This window comes from Taudactylus pleione, unplaced genomic scaffold, assembly GCF_031769625.1.
Source record: "Taudactylus pleione unplaced genomic scaffold, aTauple2 ptg000647l, whole genome shotgun sequence".
Classification (NCBI taxonomy): Eukaryota; Metazoa; Chordata; class Amphibia; order Anura; family Myobatrachidae; genus Taudactylus; species Taudactylus pleione.
In genome coordinates, this window is record NW_028285049.1 from 288,020 (window position 1) to 310,441 (window position 22,422).

A 22,422-nucleotide genomic window follows, 5' to 3' on the forward strand; every position below is an offset into this window, starting at 1 on the left:
GCACACTGTAATACCGATTGGTGCGTCCTTATACACCACCATCGGTCGCACCATAGTAACTTGCAGCAGCCCCATGGCGGGTGCAGCTTCTCTGTCAGACCATGGCGTCCTATGCCAGCGGCTGTGCTTCTGTGTACGCAGCTGCTCTCATGCCCGCGACACTCCCATAAAATGCCATTTTAGCGTGCATTTTTTTAGTCACCGCCCAGGAATGCCCATCAGTTTTCTGCACCGTTTCTGATACCGCCTGTCTCGTGATCGCCGCAGCGCCTTTGTGTGTACACTCTGCGTAATGAATGCGCCATAGGAGTTTTTAGGAATTTTGCCGCATGCGCAGTTTACAAAAAAAATAAAAAAAATTGCTCAGCCGGCATTGATCGCGGTTTGCGCACGGTTCTGAATCAGGCCCTTAATCACTTGCAAATAATCAATGAAATGATATGGGTAAAAAAATGTACAGAAATAAAATAAACTGCGCAGAGCCTTTAGCTGGCGTCCACCATCTTTACCTGATCCCAGGTTCTCCTACACATGGACGCACTGCGTTCCTAATGACATACAATTCCTGTCCCTCCCCTGCATCATCAGAATTACAGAGGCGACCAGAGGCCAATGAACAGCGACTGGTCCTCCCCCGGGTACTGCGCCGTGCGCTATATTATTACACAGATCAGTGCGGCCGGAGCACAGGGAGACACAAGACACAGCAGAATTCCTGGAGACTCACCGTCCTTGCGATAGAAGGAGATCTCCACCCTACGCTCCTCGGATCCCACCAGGGCCTGCGCGATTTGCGACACCGCGTTGGAGGTCGTACGAGGGCCGTACAAGAAATCGCAGGTGCAGGGTCTCTGCATGACCTCGGCACGCGTGTATCCGCACATGGAGCAGAAGCCATCGTTACAGTAAATCACGGCGCAGTTTTCCACACGGGCATTCGCAATAATAAACTTCCGACCTGCAAGAGAAAAGAGAGAGATCTGTCGTGAGATATAAGTCAGGCGCGTGTGACACATTACTTTAATATGAGACTAATGGGACGGCGCAGGGACCGCGGGTCAGGACAGCGGAGAAGAGAAGGGACAGCGGGATGGAGCAGGAGTCACAGCGAGGGGAGGGGGCGGGACACTGGGGGGACCCAGCAGATGCCAGGGTCCCTTTAATAGATAAATCGGCTGCTGATAAATGTGATCAGTTGGGCATGTAATAACAGTAGGTGTGAACTCTGACCCCTCTCACCAGCGTCAGTGATGTCACTCTTCAGCTCCGTACACACACACGGAGCGACAGCGACGTAACGATCAGACAACGATCAGACGATCATTGTCCGATCGTCCTGCATGTGCTGGATCGAACATCCAGCAACTCCCCAACTACTATAACAACCCGCGATCGACAATCGCGGGTCCCTATAGTAAACCGGCTAACATGATCGATATGAATCATGTTGGCCAGCATGTACGGCGATGGTTGATATCTATATCGACCATTCGTGGCTGCGCATCGACCATTGTTTGGTCATTTGAGGGGGCCAGAAACAGGACAATATATCGTTATGGTTCATACCGTCCTGGCATAACGCACATCTACAGTCTCTAAACACGTCTGTTACTTCCCCGTAGTTACTCATCACACCTCATCTCATGGTGACATCACACCTCACCTCATGGTGACATCACAGACACCTCTCACATTGCTTGTGTTATACTTTGTTGAATATTGGACTTTAATTGCTATTGTTTCCGATACTGTAGCTGTTACTCGCACTTTATGTCCATTCAAATAAAAAATATGTAAAATTAAAAAAAACAGGAGCGCTGGGGAGGGTGCGCCATTGCTGCGCAGGATCGTCATCACTGGAGGACGTTCTGTGAGTGACTGACGACCCATCACGGGCAGAGGAGAAACGTTCCCATTGCCAGCAGTCACCTAGGGAATCCAGCAGGGCGGCCCTGAGATGACCAGTGTTATGCTAGTGATCAGAGGGGGCATCAATGCTAGTGATCGGCGGGTACAGGAGCAGAGGGGACATCAATGCTAGTGATCGGCGGGTACAGGAGCAGAGGGGGTATCAATGCTAGTGATCGGCGGGCTCAGGAGCAGTGGGGGCATCAATGCTAGTGATCGGCGGGTACAGGTGCAGTGGGGGCATCAATGCTAGTGATCGGCGGGTACAGGAGCAGAGGGGGCATCAATACTAGTGATCGGCGGTCTCAGGAGCAGTGGGGGCATCAATGCTAGTGATCGGCGGGTACAGGAGCAGTGGGGGCATCAATGCTAGTGATCGGCGGGCTCAGGAGCAGTGGGGGCATCAATGCTAGTGATCGTCGGGTACAGGAGCAGAGGGGGCATCAATGCTAGTGATCGGCGGGTACAGAAGCAGAGGGGGCATCAATGCTAGTGATCGGCGGGCTCAGGAGCAGAGGGGGCATCAATGCTAGTGATCGGCGGTCTCAGGAGCAGTGGGGGCATCAATGCTAGTGATCGGCGGGTACAGGAGCAGTGGGGGCATCAATGCTAGTGATCGGCGGGCTCAGGAGCAGTGGGGGCATCAATGCTAGTGATCGTCGGGTACAGGAGCAGAGGGGGCATCAATGCTAGTTATCGGCGGGTACAGAAGCAGAGGGGGCATCAATGCTAGTGATCGGCGGGTACAGGAGCAGAGGGGGCATCAATGCTAGTGATCGGCGAGTACAGGAGCAGAGGGGCATCAATGCTAGTGATCGGCGGGTACAGGAGCAGTGGGGGCATCAATGCTAGTGATCGGCGGGCTCAGGAGCAGTGGGGGCATCAATGCTAGTGATCGGCGGGCTCAGGAGCAGTGGGGGCATCAATGCTAGTGATCGGCGGGCTCAGGAGCAGTGGGGGCATCAATGCTAGTGATCGGCGGGTACAGAAGCAGAGGGGGCATCAATGCTAGTGATCGGCGGGCTCAGGAGCAGTGGGGGCATCAATGCTAGTGTTGCCAGCTGAGAGAGAAACATCCAGACTTCCTGCGCTGCACCTGGTAGGAAACTGATATAGTCCTGACCCAGAGAGGAGCGCGGGACACAGCCTGAGTGACCGGAGGGCTGAGAACCAGCTGGAGTTACTAGAGACTGAGGACTGAGAGCTGCAGGACTTCCAGTACAGGCCGATAGACAGACAGTATAGGTCCTGTACATAGGCACCAGTATCATACTGGCCAGCCCTCCCTCATTGTCAGGGAGACTCCCTGAGGAGGCCAGCAACCTCCCCGATTGCACCGTACCCCCATTATGAAGCTGTTCTATATTATATATACACATATATATTTAGGTTTATGACACGCCTCTCAGATGTAGCTGTACGCACCTATCACATGTATGACACTCCTCTCAGATGTAGCAGTACACGCCTATCACATGTATTGCACGCCTCTCAGATGTAGCAGTACACGCATATCACATGTATGACACTCCTCTCAGATGTAGCAGTACACGCCTATCACATGTATTGCACGCCTCTCAGATGTAGCAGTACACGCATATCACATGTATTGCACGCCTCTCAGATGTAGCAGTACACACCTCTCAGATGTAGCAGTACACACCTATCACATGTATGACACGCCTATCAGATGTAGCAGTACACACCTATCACATGTATGACACGCCTCTCAGATGTAGCAGTACACACCTATCACATGTATGACACGCCTATCAGATGTAGCAGTACACACCTATCACATGTATGACACGCCTCTCAGATGTAGCAGAACACGCCTATCACATGTATGACACGACTCTCAGATGTAGCAGAACACGCCTATCACATGTATGACACGACTCTCAGATGTAGCAATACACACCTATCACATGACACGCCTCTCAGATGTAGCAATACACACCTATCACATGACACGCCTCTCAGATGTAGCAATACACACCTATCACATGACACGCCTCTCAGATGTAGCAGTACACGCCTATCACATGTATTGCACGCCTCTCAGATGTAGCAGTACACGCATATCACATGTATGACACTCCTCTCAGATGTAGCAGTACACGCCTATCACATGTATTGCACGCCTCTCAGATGTAGCAGTACACGCATATCACATGTATTGCACGCCTCTCAGATGTAGCAGTACACACCTCTCAGATGTAGCAGTACACACCTATCACATGTATGACACGCCTATCAGATGTAGCAGTACACACCTATCACATGTATGACACGCCTCTCAGATGTAGCAGTACACACCTATCACATGTATGACACGCCTATCAGATGTAGCAGTACACACCTATCACATGTATGACACGCCTCTCAGATGTAGCAGAACACGCCTATCACATGTATGACACGACTCTCAGATGTAGCAGAACACGCCTATCACATGTATGACACGACTCTCAGATGTAGCAATACACACCTATCACATGACACGCCTCTCAGATGTAGCAATACACACCTATCACATGACACGCCTCTCAGATGTAGCAATACACACCTATCACATGACACGCCTCTCAGATGTAGCAGTACACGCCCACTTTACCGCCATGCTCATAAGTGTTACTTTTGAAAAAGCATTTCAGGGAGATTGTGAAAGGTAAATATTAGCGTTCCCGCTAGGCTGTTTTAGCGGGGCGCGGCGCCCTGCCCTCCTTCTGGAGGGCAAAAAGCACCCTGCCCTAACAGCCTGCGGGAGCCGTTCTCACCCACAGGACGCAGTGTCCCGCGGGTGGACAAACATGCGGTGACCCGGTCACCGCCGGAGAATAGACGCCGGGCGCATGCGCCCGGCATCTATTCTCCCTTTCTGCAGCGCTTGGGGGCTGCCCGGCATGTCCGTAAGCGCCGGGCACGCCCCCAAGTATGACAAAAAGGGGAAGCGTCTTATAGACACGCCCCCTTTTCATAACCACGCCCCCTTTTCGGACACAAGATTGCCCTCTCTAGCTCCGGCGCCCTGCCTGCCGCCGGAGCTAGAGGGAACACTAAAGTATGATCAGTACTCTGTTTATATGGGATATTAGTTTCGTCTAATGCTACGTTCCTGACACTATTACCTAAAAAGGGCCTAATTGTCTGGGTGGATTACAGAGTAAATGTGGCCTAGGAGGACACCACTAATGTGCACCAACAATTCACGTTGAACGTTTATCATTTTTATGCCAGTGTGTAATTGCGCAAGATGCATGCTGAGTCTTGTAGTACCATCTTCATAAGAAGAGAAGTGTTGGAACACGTGGACATGCAATGGTACTGGGGGAAGGGAGGTTCAGGGGAAATATGACGTCACGTAAAGGGTAGTGGATAAGTGGAATAGCCCCCATCAGAGGTGGTAGGGGTGAATACAGTAGAGCAATTTAAACATGCATGGGATAGGCACAAGAATAGCCTTACATAGAACTAAGAATCATATAGGGCTGAGGTTACCGTAAGGTTAAAAAAAGGGGGAGACTAAATGGGACAAGTGGTTCCTATCTGCCGTCACGTTCTATTCCTGTACACAAATATGTAATATAACGTACCATAATACAGTACACACATATGTAATATAACGTACCATAATACAGTACACACATATGTAATATAACGTACCATAATACAGTACACGTGCCGGACAGTTCCTGTACACAAATATGTAATATAACATACCATAATACAGTACACGTGCCGGACAGTTCCTGTACACAAATATGTAATATAACGTACCATAATACTGTACACGTGCCGGACAGTTCCTGTACACACATATGTAATATAACATACCATAATACAGTACACGTGCCGGACAGTTCCTGTACACAAATATGTAATATAACATACCATAATACAGTCCACATGCCGGACAGTTCCTGTACACAAATATGTAATATAACATACCATAATACAGTACACATGCCGGACAGTTCCTGTACACAAATATGTAATATAACATACCATAATACAGTACACATGCCGGACAGTTCCTGTACACAAATATGTAATATAACATACCATAATACAGCGCACGTGCCGGACAGTTCCTGTACACAAATATGTAATATAACGTACCATAATACTGTACACGTGCCGGACAGTTCCTGTACACAAATATGTAATATAACATACCATAATACAGTACACATGCCGGACAGTTCCTGTACACAAATATGTAATATAACATACCATAATACTGTACACGTGCCGGACAGTTCCTGTACACAAATATGTAATATAACATACCATAATACAGTACACATGCCGGACAGTTCCTGTACACAAATATGTAATATAACATACCATAATACAGTACACATGCCGGACAGTTCCTGTACACAAATATGTAATATAACATACCATAATACAGCGCACGTGCCGGACAGTTCCTGTACACAAATATGTAATATAAGGTACCATAATACAGTACACGTGCCGGACAGTTCCTGTACACAAATATGTAATATAAGGTACCATAATACAGTACACGTGCCGGACAGTTCCTGTACACAAATATGTAATATAATGTACCATAATACTGTACACGTGCCGGACAGTTCCTGTACACAAATATGCGATATAACATACCATAATACAGTACACATGCCGGACAGTTCCTGTACACAAATATGCGATATAACATACCATAATACAGTACACGTGCCGGACAGTTCCTGTACACAAATATGTAATATAACGAACCATAATGCTGTACACGTACCGGACAGTTCCTGTACACAAATATGTAATATAACGAACCATAATGCTGTACACGTACCGGACAGTTCCTGTACACACATATGTAATATAATGTACCATAATACTATACACGTGCCGGACAGTTCATGTACACACATATGTAATATAATGTACCATAATACTGTACACGTGCCAGACAGTTCCTGTACACACATATGCGATATAACGTACCATAATACTGTACACGTGCCGGACAGTTCCTGTACACAAATATGCGATATAACGTACCATAATACTGTACACATGCCGGACAGTTCCTGTACACAAATATGCGATATAACATACCATAATACAGCACACGTGCCGGACAGTTCCTGTACACAAATATGTAATATAACGAACCATAATGCTGTATACGTACCGGACAGTTCCTGTACACACATATGCAATATAATGTACCATAATACTATACACGTGCCGGACAGTTCATGTACACACATATGTAATATAATGTACCATAATACTGTACACGTGCCAGACAGTTCCTGTACACACATATGCGATATAACGTACCATAATACTGTACACGTGCCAGACAGTTCCTGTACACACATATGCGATATAACGTACCATAATACTGTACACATGCCGGACAGTTCCTGTACACACATATGCGATATAACGTACCATAATACTGTACACATGCCGGACAGTTCCTGTACACACATATGCGATATAACGTACCATAATACTGTACACATGCCGGACAGTTCCTGTACACACATATGCGATATAACGTACCATACTACTGTACACGTCAATGGTTATTAACTATGCAATTCATGACCATCGATGGTTTCACCAACTGTGACCAGACGCCTTTCACCTAGGCTGGCCCTGGTCACCGGTTAGCGCTCTTAGACTCCAACTCACCGTCAGTGACCGCCTGTCACTGACTCCGCCCACTGCGCCGTGGGCGTGTAACGTTGCTGCCACCACCAAACTCTACCATCGGCGTTTGGAATTGCTTTTTACGTTACCCTCAGGCTCCTGCCTCGGAACCTGGAACCACTTCTGCTGCGTATGCGTTTGACTAGCTGCGGACACACCTCCTGTTTGGTGTCGGCTGAATCCTCCTGATCCCTCACAATGGACCAGGTCTGCACAGTAGCTGGCAGAGGGCTTGAACCTGGAGACACGGAGCCCTTACCCAGAACAGCCGGAGAACGGAATAGCGTTTGGCGCAATTCATTTGGTCGCAGGGTACAGATATAGTCGATGTGAAGCAAGATGTTTATTGCTCCCAGTCTTAAAAAAGACCCTCCCTTCGGATTGAAGGGGAATAATCAGCATACAATACAAGATGTTACAGCAATTCTTCTCCACACAGGATTTACAAGGATGTATCACATACAGGGCTCACAGTCCCTCTTTTTACGTCATTCTTACACACAACATCACAGGGGGGCAAATCCACCCTGTGTTCCTTCTAGCCAATCATTCTATCTCACAAAACATAAATAAATACGTCTTACATTTCACAGAAATGAAACCAATTTCCTTGATGCCACCCAAAAACATTTGGTTTCCTAACCACAAACTGCTTGTCTTTTACACCTATGCTTGGTATCGTACACAGACACACAGGAGTCTCCCTGCCCGCATTACACAGGAAAGGCTTCTTCAGTCACCACCTAACCCCCCACTGCCAGGCTATAGGGTAATTACCATATCCATCCCCACTGCCAGGCTAGGGTCATAACCATATCCATCCCCACTGCCAGGCTAGGGTCATAACCATATCCATCCCCACTGCCAGGCTAGGGTCATTACCATATCCATCCCTAGGTGAGGCTGCCAGGCTAGGGTAATTACCATATCCATCCCTAGGTGAGGCTGCCAGGCTATAGGGTAATTACCATATCCATCCCCACTGTCAGGCTAGGGTAATTACCATATCCATCCCCACTGCCAGGCTATAGGGTAATTACCATATCCATCCCTAGGTGAGGCTGCCAGGCTAGGGTAATTACCATATTCATCTCTAGGTGAGGCTGCCAGGCTATAGGGTAATTACCATATCCATCCCTAGGTGAGGCTGCCAGGCTAGGGTAATTACCATATCCATCCCCACTGCCAGGCTAGGGTAATTACCATATCCATCCCTAGGTGAGGCTGTCAGGCTATAGGGTAATTACCATATCCATCCCCACTGCCAGGCTAGGGTAATTACCATATCCATCCCCACTGTCAGGCTAGGGCAATTACCATATCCATCCCCACTGCCAGGCTAGGGTAATTACCATATCCATCCCTAGGTGAGGCTGCCAGGCTAGGGTAATTACCATATCCATCCCCACTGCCAGGCTAGGGTAATTACCATATTCATCCCTAGGTGAGGCTGCCAGGCTAGGGTAATTACCATATTCATCCCTAGGTGAGGCTGCCAGGCTAGGGTAATTACCATATCCATCCCCACTGCCAGGCTAGGGTAATTACCATATTCATCCCTAGGTGAGGCTGCCAGGCTATAGGGTAATTACCATATCCATCCCCACTGCCAGGCTAGGGTAATTACCATATTCATCCCTAGGTGAGGCTGCCAGGCTATAGGGTAATTACCATATTCATCCCTAGGTGAGGCTGCCAGGCTAGGGTAATTACCATATCCATCCCTAGGTGAGGCTGTCAGGCTATAGGGTAATTACCATATCCATCCCCACTGCCAGGCTAGGGTAATTACCATATCCATCCCCACTGTCAGGCTAGGGCAATTACCATATCCATCCCCACTGCCAGGCTAGGGTAATTACCATATCCATCCCTAGGTGAGGCTGCCAGGCTAGGGTAATTACCATATCCATCCCCACTGCCAGGCTAGGGTAATTACCATATTCATCCCTAGGTGAGGCTGCCAGGCTAGGGTAATTACCATATTCATCCCTAGGTGAGGCTGCCAGGCTAGGGTAATTACCATATCCATCCCCACTGCCAGGCTAGGGTAATTACCATATTCATCCCTAGGTGAGGCTGCCAGGCTATAGGGTAATTACCATATCCATCCCCACTGCCAGGCTAGGGTAATTACCATATTCATCCCTAGGTGAGGCTGCCAGGCTATAGGGTAATTACCATATTCATCCCTAGGTGAGGCTGCCAGGCTATAGGGTAATTACCATATCCATCCCTAGGTGAGGACGTCTAACCAGCAGTTTGTCTCCAAAGGTCAGGACATGTTACATTTCTATAAGTGCATTTACACCCATATTACATACAAAAATATATTCACACATGTCATAGACTATACTACTTTACTGAATACACCAATGCATTGCAGATGCAGTGCTCTACCGCACAATGAGCCTGATTCAGAGCCGGACGCTATTTGCGGCCGCTCGTTCAGAAAAAGGGGCCGGCTATGTAAATTAAGCGCTCGCTCTTTGCGGTCTGTTGATGCCTCTATGTCTGAACGAGCGAACGAAACATGCGCTCACTATTTTGGAAAAAACGCCCCCTGGCCGCTCGCATCATACGTCATCTCCGCTATTTATTTGATTAATCGAGTACATCGAAAGGCGTCTGAACTGCTCGCTATTCTTGTGGTAGCATTTTCCTACCGCAATCATGCGAGCAGTTCAGGCTAAAAGACAACCAAGTGACGTGGTAGATGACGCTGCTTTAATTATGCACACCCTTAAAACGCCCGTTTTGACCGTTTGGCACGCCTGCGTTCGGATCTCCACTCCCCGTTTTCAAGCACCTTCCCCTGTTACCACCCACAAACGCCTCATCCTGTCACTCATATTAGCAGGCATTCGCTATTTTGCAAGCACATGAATTTCGACCGCACTGACTGGTTCGCGCATGCGTACTAAAACCCATACGCAGATGTGCGAACATCGCTCGGAGCGAACGAGCGGCCGCTTACGAGCGGCTCTGAATCAGGCCCTATATGTGTATATTAATACAGGTTACTATGAACCATGTGCAGTGTGCTTATATACTGTCCTTTTAAAAATGGTGCAATGGCATGAGGGTTAATCCCCTCAATGCCTTGGCAGCCATTTTAATCACGTGTGGTCGGCCTCCGGCCACACCAACCGATGGTCATCCCTGTCCTTTGACTGACTGGCCCATGGGCCAATCAGAACCTGGGGGGCAGGGCTTCATGGGTGTCAGGGGCGGAGCTGTGGTTCGTGTCCTGACACCTTGTATAAAAAAAAAAAAAAAAAACTTGGTTCTCCCCCATTGTTGGCAAAAGCATTTGACATCAGCCATAAACCATCGATGATTATGAATCAGCGATGGTTGATGGCCATCCCTAATAAATGCTAATTACCGTACCTCAACATTGGTATAGCGGAAAAAGTGCACGCAGCAGCGCTTATTGGGGGTCGCCTATCTGCGATTTTCCTGGTGTACAGCCGTGTTCCCCATCTGACCACGGCCTCCTATGCCTGCGGCTGTGCGTCTGGGAACGCAGCCGCTTTTAGTGACACGCCCAGACCGTATCTGTGTGCACTACCAGCCACCACCCAGGAACGCCATCACTTTTCCACAACATTTCGGATACGATTTGACCCGACCGCAGCAGAGTCTTCGTGCGTACATTCAGGGTAACTCGCCGTAGGGGCTTTCAGAGATTTCTGTTCATGCGCTGCTGCAAATAAACGCTCACCGACATGAGCATTGCGGCGAGATTGCGTGCTGCACTGAATCAGGCCCATGAGGTGTTGCGAGGAGCAGATTCTGGGCATGCCAGGGCTGTGCGGCATTATGCCAGGGAGACCCTACGCTGCGGACTACCTATGCCGGCTGCTATAGCCTAGATTACCACTCGCCCCTCCTCCTGCATTTACCAGCACTGGCCACGGCTACGTGCGCTGCTTCTGGGAACACTGCAGGGAGGGGGGGCACTTTTTTTTTTCATTTATATAAAACTTTATTTAAATTATTTTTACACAAGCACGGTCCGGGCTGAAAACCCTCCTCATCATTATAAGCAGCGTTAGGACGACCCCTCAGCTGCTGTATTAGGTGTCACCAGGTCAGACTCCCACCCTCTGTACACCTGTCCCACCCACCCCCATCCCACAAATGTATGGGACAGTCGCTGTACACACATACACACGTATGTAATACTGTACACATGTGGGGTGGTCCCTGTACACACATACACACGTATGTAATACTGTACACATGTGGGGCGGTCCATGTACACACATACACACGTATGTAATACTGTACACATGTGGGGTGGTCCCTGTACACACATACACATGTATGTAATACTGTACACATGTGGGGCAGTCCATGTACACACATACACACGTATGTAATACTGTACACATGTGGGGTGGTCCCTGTACACACATACACACGTATGTAATACTGTACACATGTGGGGTGGTCCATGTACACACATACACACGTATGTAATACTGTACACATGTGGGGTGGTCCCTGTACACACATACACACGTATGTAATACTGTACACATGTGGGGCAGTCCATGTACACACATACACACGTATGTAATACTGTACACATGTGGGGCAGTCCATGTACACACATACACACGTATGTAATACTGTACACATGTGGGGCAGTCCATGTACACACATACACACGTATGTAATACTGTACACATGTGGGGCGGTCCATGTACACACATACACACGTATGTAATACTGTACACATGTGGGGCGGTCCATGTACACACATACACACGTATGTAATACTGTACACATGTGGGGCAGTCCATGTACACACATACACACGTATGTAATACTGTACACATGTGGGGCGGTCCATGTACACACATACACACGTATGTAATACTGTACACATGTGGGGCGGTCCATGTACACACACGTATGTAATACTGTACACATGTGGGGCGGTCCATGTACACACATACACACGTATGTAATACTGTACACATGTGGGGCGGTCCCTGTACACACATGTATGTAATATATATTATACTATACCTCTTAACAGTTTTTATTGGAAATTCAGTGAACTCACGAAAGTCCGTTTTCATCACTTTGGGGGAGGAGTGCGCTACTGTGCCAACTCCAGTCTTCCTGATCTCCAGAGAGGATTCATTCCCTGTCCCAAGATGGCTACAGTGATCACTAGTGAGCACGTGCAGGGGCCATCTTGTCTTTACTGTGTAAAGTGACAAAGTTTCCTACTTAGCACCTACTGGCTCCTGAACCACTACCCGTTTGCAGCATGGTGAGCTGTATAGGACTCACTCAGCTCAAGTTCAGCTCCATTACCAGCGTACATGTAACAGTGAGTACGGCTGTTCCTGCTACTGGGTAAGTAACTGGGCTGTTAGTAGTGTGAGCCATCTGCTGGTGTGTACCTACATTACTAGGCAGTATCAGCACCTGCACGCACATCATTTCCAACATGCCCAGCACTCTGGGGATTCTCGGCTGCCCCTAACTCTCCCCGCACTGTGAGCAGAGGTCACAGTGCTCCCCCTAAATCCCCCCCACACACACACACATCCAGCGGGACACTACGACCAGCAAATGGGATGGTGGGACAGTCATTGAACAGTGGAACTGTCCCATCAAAAGTGAGTCAGCTGAGGTACAGTATGGGGCAGTCCCTGTACACACACGTATGTAATAATGCATTATACTGCACATGCGTGGGGCAGTCCCTGTACACACACGTATGTAATAATGCATTATACTGCACATGTGTGGGACAGTCCATGTGCACACATGTATGCAATAATGCATTATACTGCACATGGGGCAGTCCCTGCACACACATGTATGTAATAATGCATTATACTGCACATGTATGGGACAGTCCATGTACACACATGTATGTAATAATGCATTATACTGCACATGGGGCAGTCCCTGCACACACATGTATGTAATAATGCATTATACTGCACATGCGTTGGGCAGTCCCTGTACACACATGTATGTAATAATGCATTATACTGCACATGTGTGGGACAGTCCATGTACACACATGTATGTAATAATGCATTATACTGCACATGTATGGGGCAGTCCCTGCACACACATGTATGTAATAATGCATTATACTGCACATGCGTGGGGCAGTCCCTGTACACACATGTATGTAATAATGCATTATACTGCACGTGTGTGGGGCAGTCCCTGTACACACATCTATGTAATAATGCATTATACTGCACATGTATGGGGCAGTCCCTGTACACACATGTATGTAATAATGCATTATACTGCACATGTGTGGGGCAGTACATGTACACACATGTATGTAATAATGCATTATACTGCACATGTGTGGGGCAGTACATGTACACACATGTATGTAATAATGCATTATACTGCACATGTGTGGGGCAGTACATGTACACACATGTATGTAATAATGCATTATACTGCACATGTGGGGCAGTCCCTGTACACACACGTATGTAATAATGCATTATATTGCACATGTATGGGGCAGTCTCTGTACACACACGTATGTAATAATGCATTATATTGCACATGTATGGGGCAGTCTCTGTACACACGTATGTAATAATGCATTATACTGCACATACATGGGGCAGTCCCTGTACACACATGTATGTAATAATGCATTATACTGCACATGCGTGGGGCAGTCCCTGTACACACATGTATGTAATAATACATTATACTGCACATGTGTGGGGCAGTTCCTGTACACACATGTATGTAATAATGCATTATACTGCACATGTATGGGGCAGTCCCTGTACACACATGTATGTAATAATGCATTATACTGCACATGCGTGGGGCAGTCCCTGTACACACATGTATGTAATAATACATTATACTGCACATGTGTGGGGCAGTTCCTGTACACACACATGTATGTAATAATGCAATATACTGCACATGTGTGGGGCAGTCCCTGTACACACATGTATGTAATAATACATTATACTGCACATGTATGGGGAAGTCCCTGTACACACATGTATGTAATAATGCATTATACTGCATATGTGTGGGGCAGTCCCTGTACACACATGTATGTAATAATGCATTATACTGCACATGTATGGGGCAGTCCCTGTACACACATGTATGTAATAATGCATTATACTGCACATGCGTGGAGCAGTCCCTGTACACACACATGTATGTAATAATGCAATATACTGCACATGTGTGGGGCAGTCCCTGTACAAACATATACACATTTATGTAATAATGTATAATGTTGCAGACATGTGGGACAGCCGGGCAGTATAATAGAGGGAGTCAGGAATCAGCTGGTAAAAGGGAAAGTCAGGGATTAGGAGATAAACCAATCATAGAACGGATTAGGAGGAGTGATCCCTTACAGGAGATTAACTCCGCTCCCGGCTGCAGAACATCTACTTCCAGATACGATGCTGGGACGCAGAACCCGTCATCCTCCAGCAATAAATAATGAAAGCAAATCATCTCACTTCAAGAGGCATATGTATTATAATAAGAGTTATGGCAGACTTACCTTTGCTAACTCTTTTTCTTCGAGGTCCATAGGGTCCACAAGAACTACCTTGGCATGTGGCATGTGGTTGGAGGGATCCAGGCACCAAACAGTCAAAGCTTTAGCTCCCAGAATGCACTGGTCATCCTCCATATATACCCCTCCCCCAGCCACAGGCACTCAGTTTGTGAACAAGCCTAAATGGCAGGAGAAGGAAATTGGAGAAGTACAAATACTGTCACAAAGATGAGGGAATCAGTGACAAGCAGGAACAGATCCCAACTGAGGCCAGGTGTGGCAGGGTGGGTGCCCTGTGGACCCCATGGACCTCAAAGAAAAAGAGTAAACAAAGGTAAGTCTACCATAACTCTTTTCTTCTTCAGAGTCCATAGGGTCCACAGGGACTACATTGGGGATGTCCTAAAGCAGTTCCCTTAAGGGTGGGGATGCTCCTCGGCAGAAAGGAGAATCCGCCACCCAAAGGAAGCATCCTGAGAGGCAAAAGTATCAAATGCATAGAATTTTATAAAAGTGTGGACAGAAGACCAGGTGGCCGCCTTGCACAGCCGTTCAGCCGAGGCGCCATATCTAACCGCCCCCAAAATGGTCCCACAGACCGAGTAGAATGTGCTGCCACCGTGTTAGGGACAGGGAGATCAGCCTGTGTATACACCTGAGAAATAGTCATACGCAGCCAGTGAGCTAAAGTCTGTTAGCTGGCCAGCCCCGTTTGTGAAACCCATATAACACAAAGAGCGCATCTGAATTCCTGATGGAGTTGGTACGATCCACGTCGAAATGAAGGGCTCGAACCACATCCAGGGAAGCTTCACCTGTAGAAAGGTCTGAAGACAGAAAGGCCGGGACTACAATTTCTTCAATCATATGAAAACGGGATACCACCTTTGGCAGGTAACCCGCTCGTGTACGGAGGACAGCTCTATTCTGATGGAAAATCAAATATGGGGAGCGGCATGAAAGTGCTGCCAAATCAGAAACTCTGCGAGCTGAGGAGATAGAGGTCCACTGTGTCCAAAGGCTCAAAGGGAAGAGCCTGCAACGCCCTGAGAACCAAAGATAAATCCCACGGTGCCACTGGAGGGACAAACGGAGGTTGAAGACAGAGAATACCCTGCAAAAATGTTCTAACATCCAGCAGGGGAGCAATTCTGCGCTGGAACCAAACTGACAATGCAGAAACCTGAACTTTCCAGGTAGCTAGGCGAAGACCCAAGTCTAGTCCAGCCTGGAGAAAAGCAAGAACTCTGGATATATGCATACTTCCTGTGGGAACACCATTGAAAAAAGGAATGTAGAATCCTGTAATAGATGCGGGCAGAGGAAGGCTTTCTGTAATAGATGCGGGCAGAAGAAGGCTTTCTGTAATAGATGCGGGCAGAGGAAGGCTTTCTGTAATAGATGCGGGCAGAGGAAGGCTTTCTGTAATAGATGCGGGCAGAGGAAGGCTTTCTGTAATAGATGCGGGCAGAAGAAGGCTTTCTGTAATAGATGCGGGCAGAGGAAGGCTTTCTGTAATAGATGCGGGCAGAGGAAGGCTTTCTGTAATAGATGCGGGCAGAGGAAGGCTTTCTGTAATAGATGCGGGCAGAAGAAGGCTTTTTGTAATAGATGTGGGCAGAGGAAGGCTTTCTGTAATAGATGCGGGCAGAGGAAGGCTTTCTGTAATAGATGTGGGCAGAGGAAGGCTTTCTTGCCCTGAGCATCGCCTGAATCACAGAAGTAGAATAACACTTGGCTTTTAAGACGTAAAACTCAAGAGCCACGCCATCAAAGCCAGACGAGGTAGGTCCTGATGTAGGCAGTGACCATGCCCTTATAGACAAAAAGAATAATTCTGGCGCTTAACACTAATACACAAATACAAATAGCATATAAGACAATATATAAGACTGCAGCAGATATTAAACGCTGTGTATGTTTGAATTTTAGAAAAACAGACAAAAACAAAAATCTGCCGCTGTCACTATATATGTCAATGTGATCAGAAAAGAATGAAGTGGTTAAATAAAAATAATTTAATTAAACAAGCTAAAAATGTTAGCACACATTAATACATACAATATACACAGTTATAACAGACAAAAAAAATCCTTTGCAGATAGAAGTGACAAAGGGCCTGATTCAGAGCCGCTCGTTCGCTCCGAGTGATGTTTGCCCAACTGCGCATGCGTACGGATCGTTATACGCATGCGCGAACCAGTCAGTGCGGTCGAAATTCATGTGCTCGCAAAATAGCGAATGCCTGCTAATTTGAGTGACAGAATGAGGCGTATGTGGGTGGTAACAGGGGAAGGTGCTTGAAAACGGGAAGTGGAGATCCGAACGCAGGCGTGCTTAAAGGTCAAAACGGGCGTTTTATGGGTGTGCATAATTAACACAGCAGCGTCATTGACCACGTCACTGGGTTATTTTATAGCCAGAACTGCTCGCAAGATTGTGGTAGCAAAAACCAACCACAAGAATAGCGAGCAGTTCATACGCTGGACGATGTACTCGATTAATCTAATAAATAGCGGACATGACGTAGGATGCGAGCGGCCAGGGGGCGTAGTTTTCCAAAAAACGACCGCAAGTTTTGTTCGCTCGTTCAGATCTAGAGGCGTGAACAGACCGCAAAGAGCGAACGGTTCATTAGAATAGCCACCCCTATTTTCTGGACGAGCGAGCGCTAATTGCGTCCGGCTCTGAATCAGGCCCAATGTCACTAAAAAGCAGAATTGATACACAAGTTGCACAAAATGTATCTTTGTGGTAGTGAGAGTAATTCACCGTTATTGTAGACCTGGTGATTAAATGTTTCCACAAATAGAAATGAAAAGGCAGCTGTGAGCGCAATAGGTGGAATGTTTCATCTGATAATGCTCCTTATTATGCTAGAGTCATTTAGGAATGGACAGTGACCCGTTTAGTAAGCTCCGTCTCAGATTGTCTACCACGCATTTGATACAATCCTGGAAAAATCAAATGGTAATCATATGTAAATGATCGATAATAATACAGTATAGACCTGGAGGTAGCTCTCAGATTCAAATCCAGGGTAATCTGAGGAGTAAACGGTGATCACTAATATGGGTACACCGTACACAGCCGCTATAGAGGTGAAGTGCAAAGTCACTGCAGGATGAGTGCCTTAATGGACTGCACATCATATGAAACCGTGATATTTAACAGTACTCACGGTGGATACCATGGACCCCAGGATCTGCATTGCTAAGTGAACTGATACTCTTCCATTGCGCAGCAATTTGCGCACCCGCAATAGAAAGACCCTTTGAGCCAGAGAATCCAATGGAGCCCCCAGATGTACCATCTGTTGAGTCGGAGAAAGAGAAGACTTTTTCCAATTGATTATCCAGCTGTGGTCCTGTAGACAGGCAATGGTCAGCTGGAGATGACGTTGTAACATTTCCCGAGACTGGGCTAATATCAGGAGGTCATCCAAGTAGGGCTGTATCCTGACTCCTTGTTGCCTAAGATGAGCCGTCACAACTGCCATTATCTCGGTAAATACCCGAGGGTCTGTGGCCAGCCCGAAGGGTAGAGCCTGAAACTGGTAATGTTGCAGATTTACCACCAATCTCAGAAATCCTTGGTGAGATCGTGCAATAGGTACATGCAGATACGCATCTTGTATGTCCAGAGAAACCATGAAATCCCCAGGCTCCATTGCCAGCATAATTGACCGTAGGGTTTCCATACGGAACTTGGGCACATGGATAAACCTGTTGAGAGATTTCAGATTCAGAATACGGTGATGAGACCCATTTGGCTTCTGAATCAAAAATTAATTTGAATAATAACCCCTTCCCTGTTGGGCCAGAGGAATGGGGATTATTACCCTTGAAACCAGCAGGGCACAAATAGCCTCTTGAAGGGCCATAGCCTTGACCGGGTCTGATGGAGGAGTTGCACAAAAAAAAACTTCTGAGGGAGATGCCTATAGATTTCCCTATAGATTGTAAGCTTGCGAGCAGGGCCCTCTTACCCTTATGTATGTATGTCTTTTACAACCCATTATAATATAGCACAGCAAATTCTGTTGCACTTTACAATTTGAATCAACATTAATATAAGAAACTGTTAATAAATAAATAATGCCTCTGAAACGAGAGAGCATATCCTTGAGACCACTTCTCAGACCCCAGCACCTGTTGTTGTCTGATGCCAGATGTAGGAAAACTGGAGAAGTCGACCTCCCACCCTGAGAGCCCGCAGGGAGAGGCCCGCCCCATCAGGTAATGGCTTATCGTCTGGCTTGGAAGCTGGACGTCTGGGCGACCATGATTTCTTATTCTGCATTCTGACCTTCCTGCGGGAATTATCTTGTCTGAAAAAAGACTGTCCCTTTGCCCTTCCTTGCGGGTGAAAGGTCCAAAACGAAGACTGCCTATATTTAGAGGTAGTCGCAGATGGCAATCCAGCAGATTTTGCTGCGCCAAAGTAGACACTACGTTATCCAATTCTGGACCAAACAACATTTTTCCAGCAAAAGGCAGAGTTTGAAGGAATCTCTTAGACCCAATATCTGCCTTCCAGGACCTTAACCAAAGGGTTCTGCGAGCCACAACCGAAGTTGCCGATAATCTAGAAGCCAGAAGTTCTGCGTCAATAACCGCTTCTTGCATTTGGGAGAGAAAGGACAGTTGTTCTCTGGTAGCCTGTGGCATACTGTCTTCCAGAACTTTTGCCCATTCCTCCATCACCTTATCCTCCCCGGCTACGGCCATTGCCGACCGGGTAATAGCTCCAGACAATGAGAAAACTGATTTCAAACATGTTTCAAGTTTCCTATCTGTAACATTCTTGAGTGAGGATGCAGCTGAAATAGGTATTGTAGAGCTCCTGATCAATCGTGCCACATGAGCTTCTACAGCCTGAGGGACTTCCCACTTAGTACATTCACCCGGTGAAAACAGGTATCGAGATGTTAACTTCCTTGTAGCATGAAAGCATCTATGAGGAGTGCTCTATGCTTCAGCCATGAGGTCCGTAATCTGCTCAGACTGGGTATAGTAATCCTTTACCACTTTCTGACGCCTAAAGACCAGAGTCTTAGATTTAGGCGGAACCTCTTCTTCCTCTATACTGAGGATGGATCTAACCGCTCTCACCAGAGAAGGGACAGCCACAGAGGATTGGTGGTCTTCCCCAGCCGAGAGAGACTCGGAAGAGGAACCATGTGTATCATCTGCTGATGTGTTACAATCCCCAGGCTGCACCTGGTGGGATACTCTCTTATGCCTGTGCTTAATAGTAACTGGTCTATTCGTTTGCACCACTTACTGACTAGCAGTAGATGTTTGAACCATACTCTGATTTGAGTGAGCATAGGCACCCATCCAGAAAGGATGCATAGGGGGTATTTACATAGCAGGATGTAACTGCTGCGGGAACCCCATAGTGACAGGCAGTACCGGAGCTGCTATGACATAACCTGAGACCAAGAGGACACCCAGGATGGCTCTACAGGAGCTGGGGTACTGGATTGGTGAGGTAGCCGTCTCCTATAACACACAAAGCACACAAACCATCCTGTATGAAATCCTGAGCCGACAGGCCTGCTGAACAGGATTTACATGACACCAGGACATCTATGAAATAGTTATCACACAGCAATGGCAGACAGGATGGCAGTTTAATAAACTATCAAATTAAAAATGTCAGTCATGATGCAAAGAACAGAGGTGCAAAATGGAAATGTCCTTGGGCCTTCCCACCCACTGTTCTGTTGTATACATTAAACAGGAAATGCGCAGTTTAACAAACCAATCACTTCAATGACTGGGACTGCCACTTGTGGCTGAAGTGATTGGTCAGTTTGGGCCCCCACAAAACAAGTTACCAATGGGCAGCTGACATTGCTGGCAATGATCACTACTTACACAAACTGGCTCTACAGAAGCAAGTTCTTAGAGGGTTGTTGGGGAACCAACATAAATACAGGCCAGGGCCTGAGCCTTTCGTTGCTACCGCTGTGGTGAATGGCATGTTAGCAATTTTTTCTGCACTAAACTTTATCTTTGTTAGAGGTGTTTTTTTATTTACCACTGTAAAATACTTTATGGGGGATTTTAGATGTTCTTACTGAAAGCCTCTATACCTTTGAGCATCAGCTTTAGAAGAGGACATTGAAGCAGTATCATCATGATGACTGTTGGTGACAGCAGCTGCAGGGCTAGTGCTTGGTTGCTGCTCCTGCTGTTTTTTTGATCGATTGTCATGTTCGACGGACACTTGAATTTTTATTCACAAAAAAGACCCCATGCCCACCGACTGCATGGTAGCCCTTGATCTACTGACTGTTATTGACTATTCTATCTCACACAGACAGAATTACGGCCTGAATTTTATCACAAACAAAATTTTTAATTAAAAAAAAAGAAAGTGCCCACCGACTGCAACACACTGCGTAGTGGCCTTTGGGCCTGATTCAGCAAGGATCGCTACTGCAATTGCGGTAGCAATTGCGCACGCAGTTCTGCTGCAAAAGTATGCTAATAATTGCAAAGCACTCGCACGGTCAACATGTAGACGCCCACTTCCCCTCTCGCACATCTGTAATACCTTGCAATCCAGCCAAACGTCGGTAACATCGAAGTACATCAAAGCCACTCACACATTTAAGGTAGTTCTGACCCTACAACTAAATTTCTAATTTTCCTGCACGCAATGACAGCTCAGGCTGTGTATGCCATCGCAGTGTATAATGTACGCACACAGTGGGAGCTCACGCTGTGTATGCCATCGCAGTGGCTAATTGCTGCACGCCCCTGGTCGGGCACTTCGGCCCTTGTGGCCGAATTGCCACATATTTGCCTGCTAACTGGGCCACCATCTTCAAGCTGGTTGGCTTCCAGTCTAGCACCCACTCCTTCACCTCTGTGGCGCACCTGCGATAGTACTGCTCTTGGCACAGCAGATCAATCAGTGCGTCCCAGGTAATGGCACCAGATCCCTTCACCCACTTAACCACGTACTGCCTCAGCTGGGTGGCGAACTGCTCATGGGTGCTGGTAGGGTTCTTGGGCAAGTCCCGGAACTTTTTCCTGTAGGACTCAGGAGTGACAAAGTATCGCTGTAGGAGGGCCCTTACGACTTCGTCATAGTCACCGCAGTCCTCGGTGGCCACTCCTCGATAGGCCTCTCCATGCAGTGTGGGCACCAGATGTCTGACCCACTCCTGCTTGGGTAAATCGTGTATTTTACAAGTCCTTTCAAATACTTGCAAATGTCCATCAATGTCCCCATCACTGTCTGCAAACTTG

At 47.3% G+C, this 22,422-nt stretch overlaps 1 protein-coding gene across 1 annotated transcript in view; it reads right to left on the reverse strand.

Annotated features, from left to right (window-relative positions):
- LOC148478872 (voltage-gated inwardly rectifying potassium channel KCNH2-like) overlaps window positions 1-22,422 on the reverse strand; it is a 209,391-nt gene that overhangs the window by 132,208 nt on the left and 54,761 nt on the right. Inside the window, exon 2 of the mRNA XM_088455235.1 lies at window positions 728-958. Coding sequence (XP_088311361.1) covers window positions 728-958 — 231 coding nt within the window. The remainder of the gene's footprint in view (window positions 1-727; window positions 959-22,422) is intronic.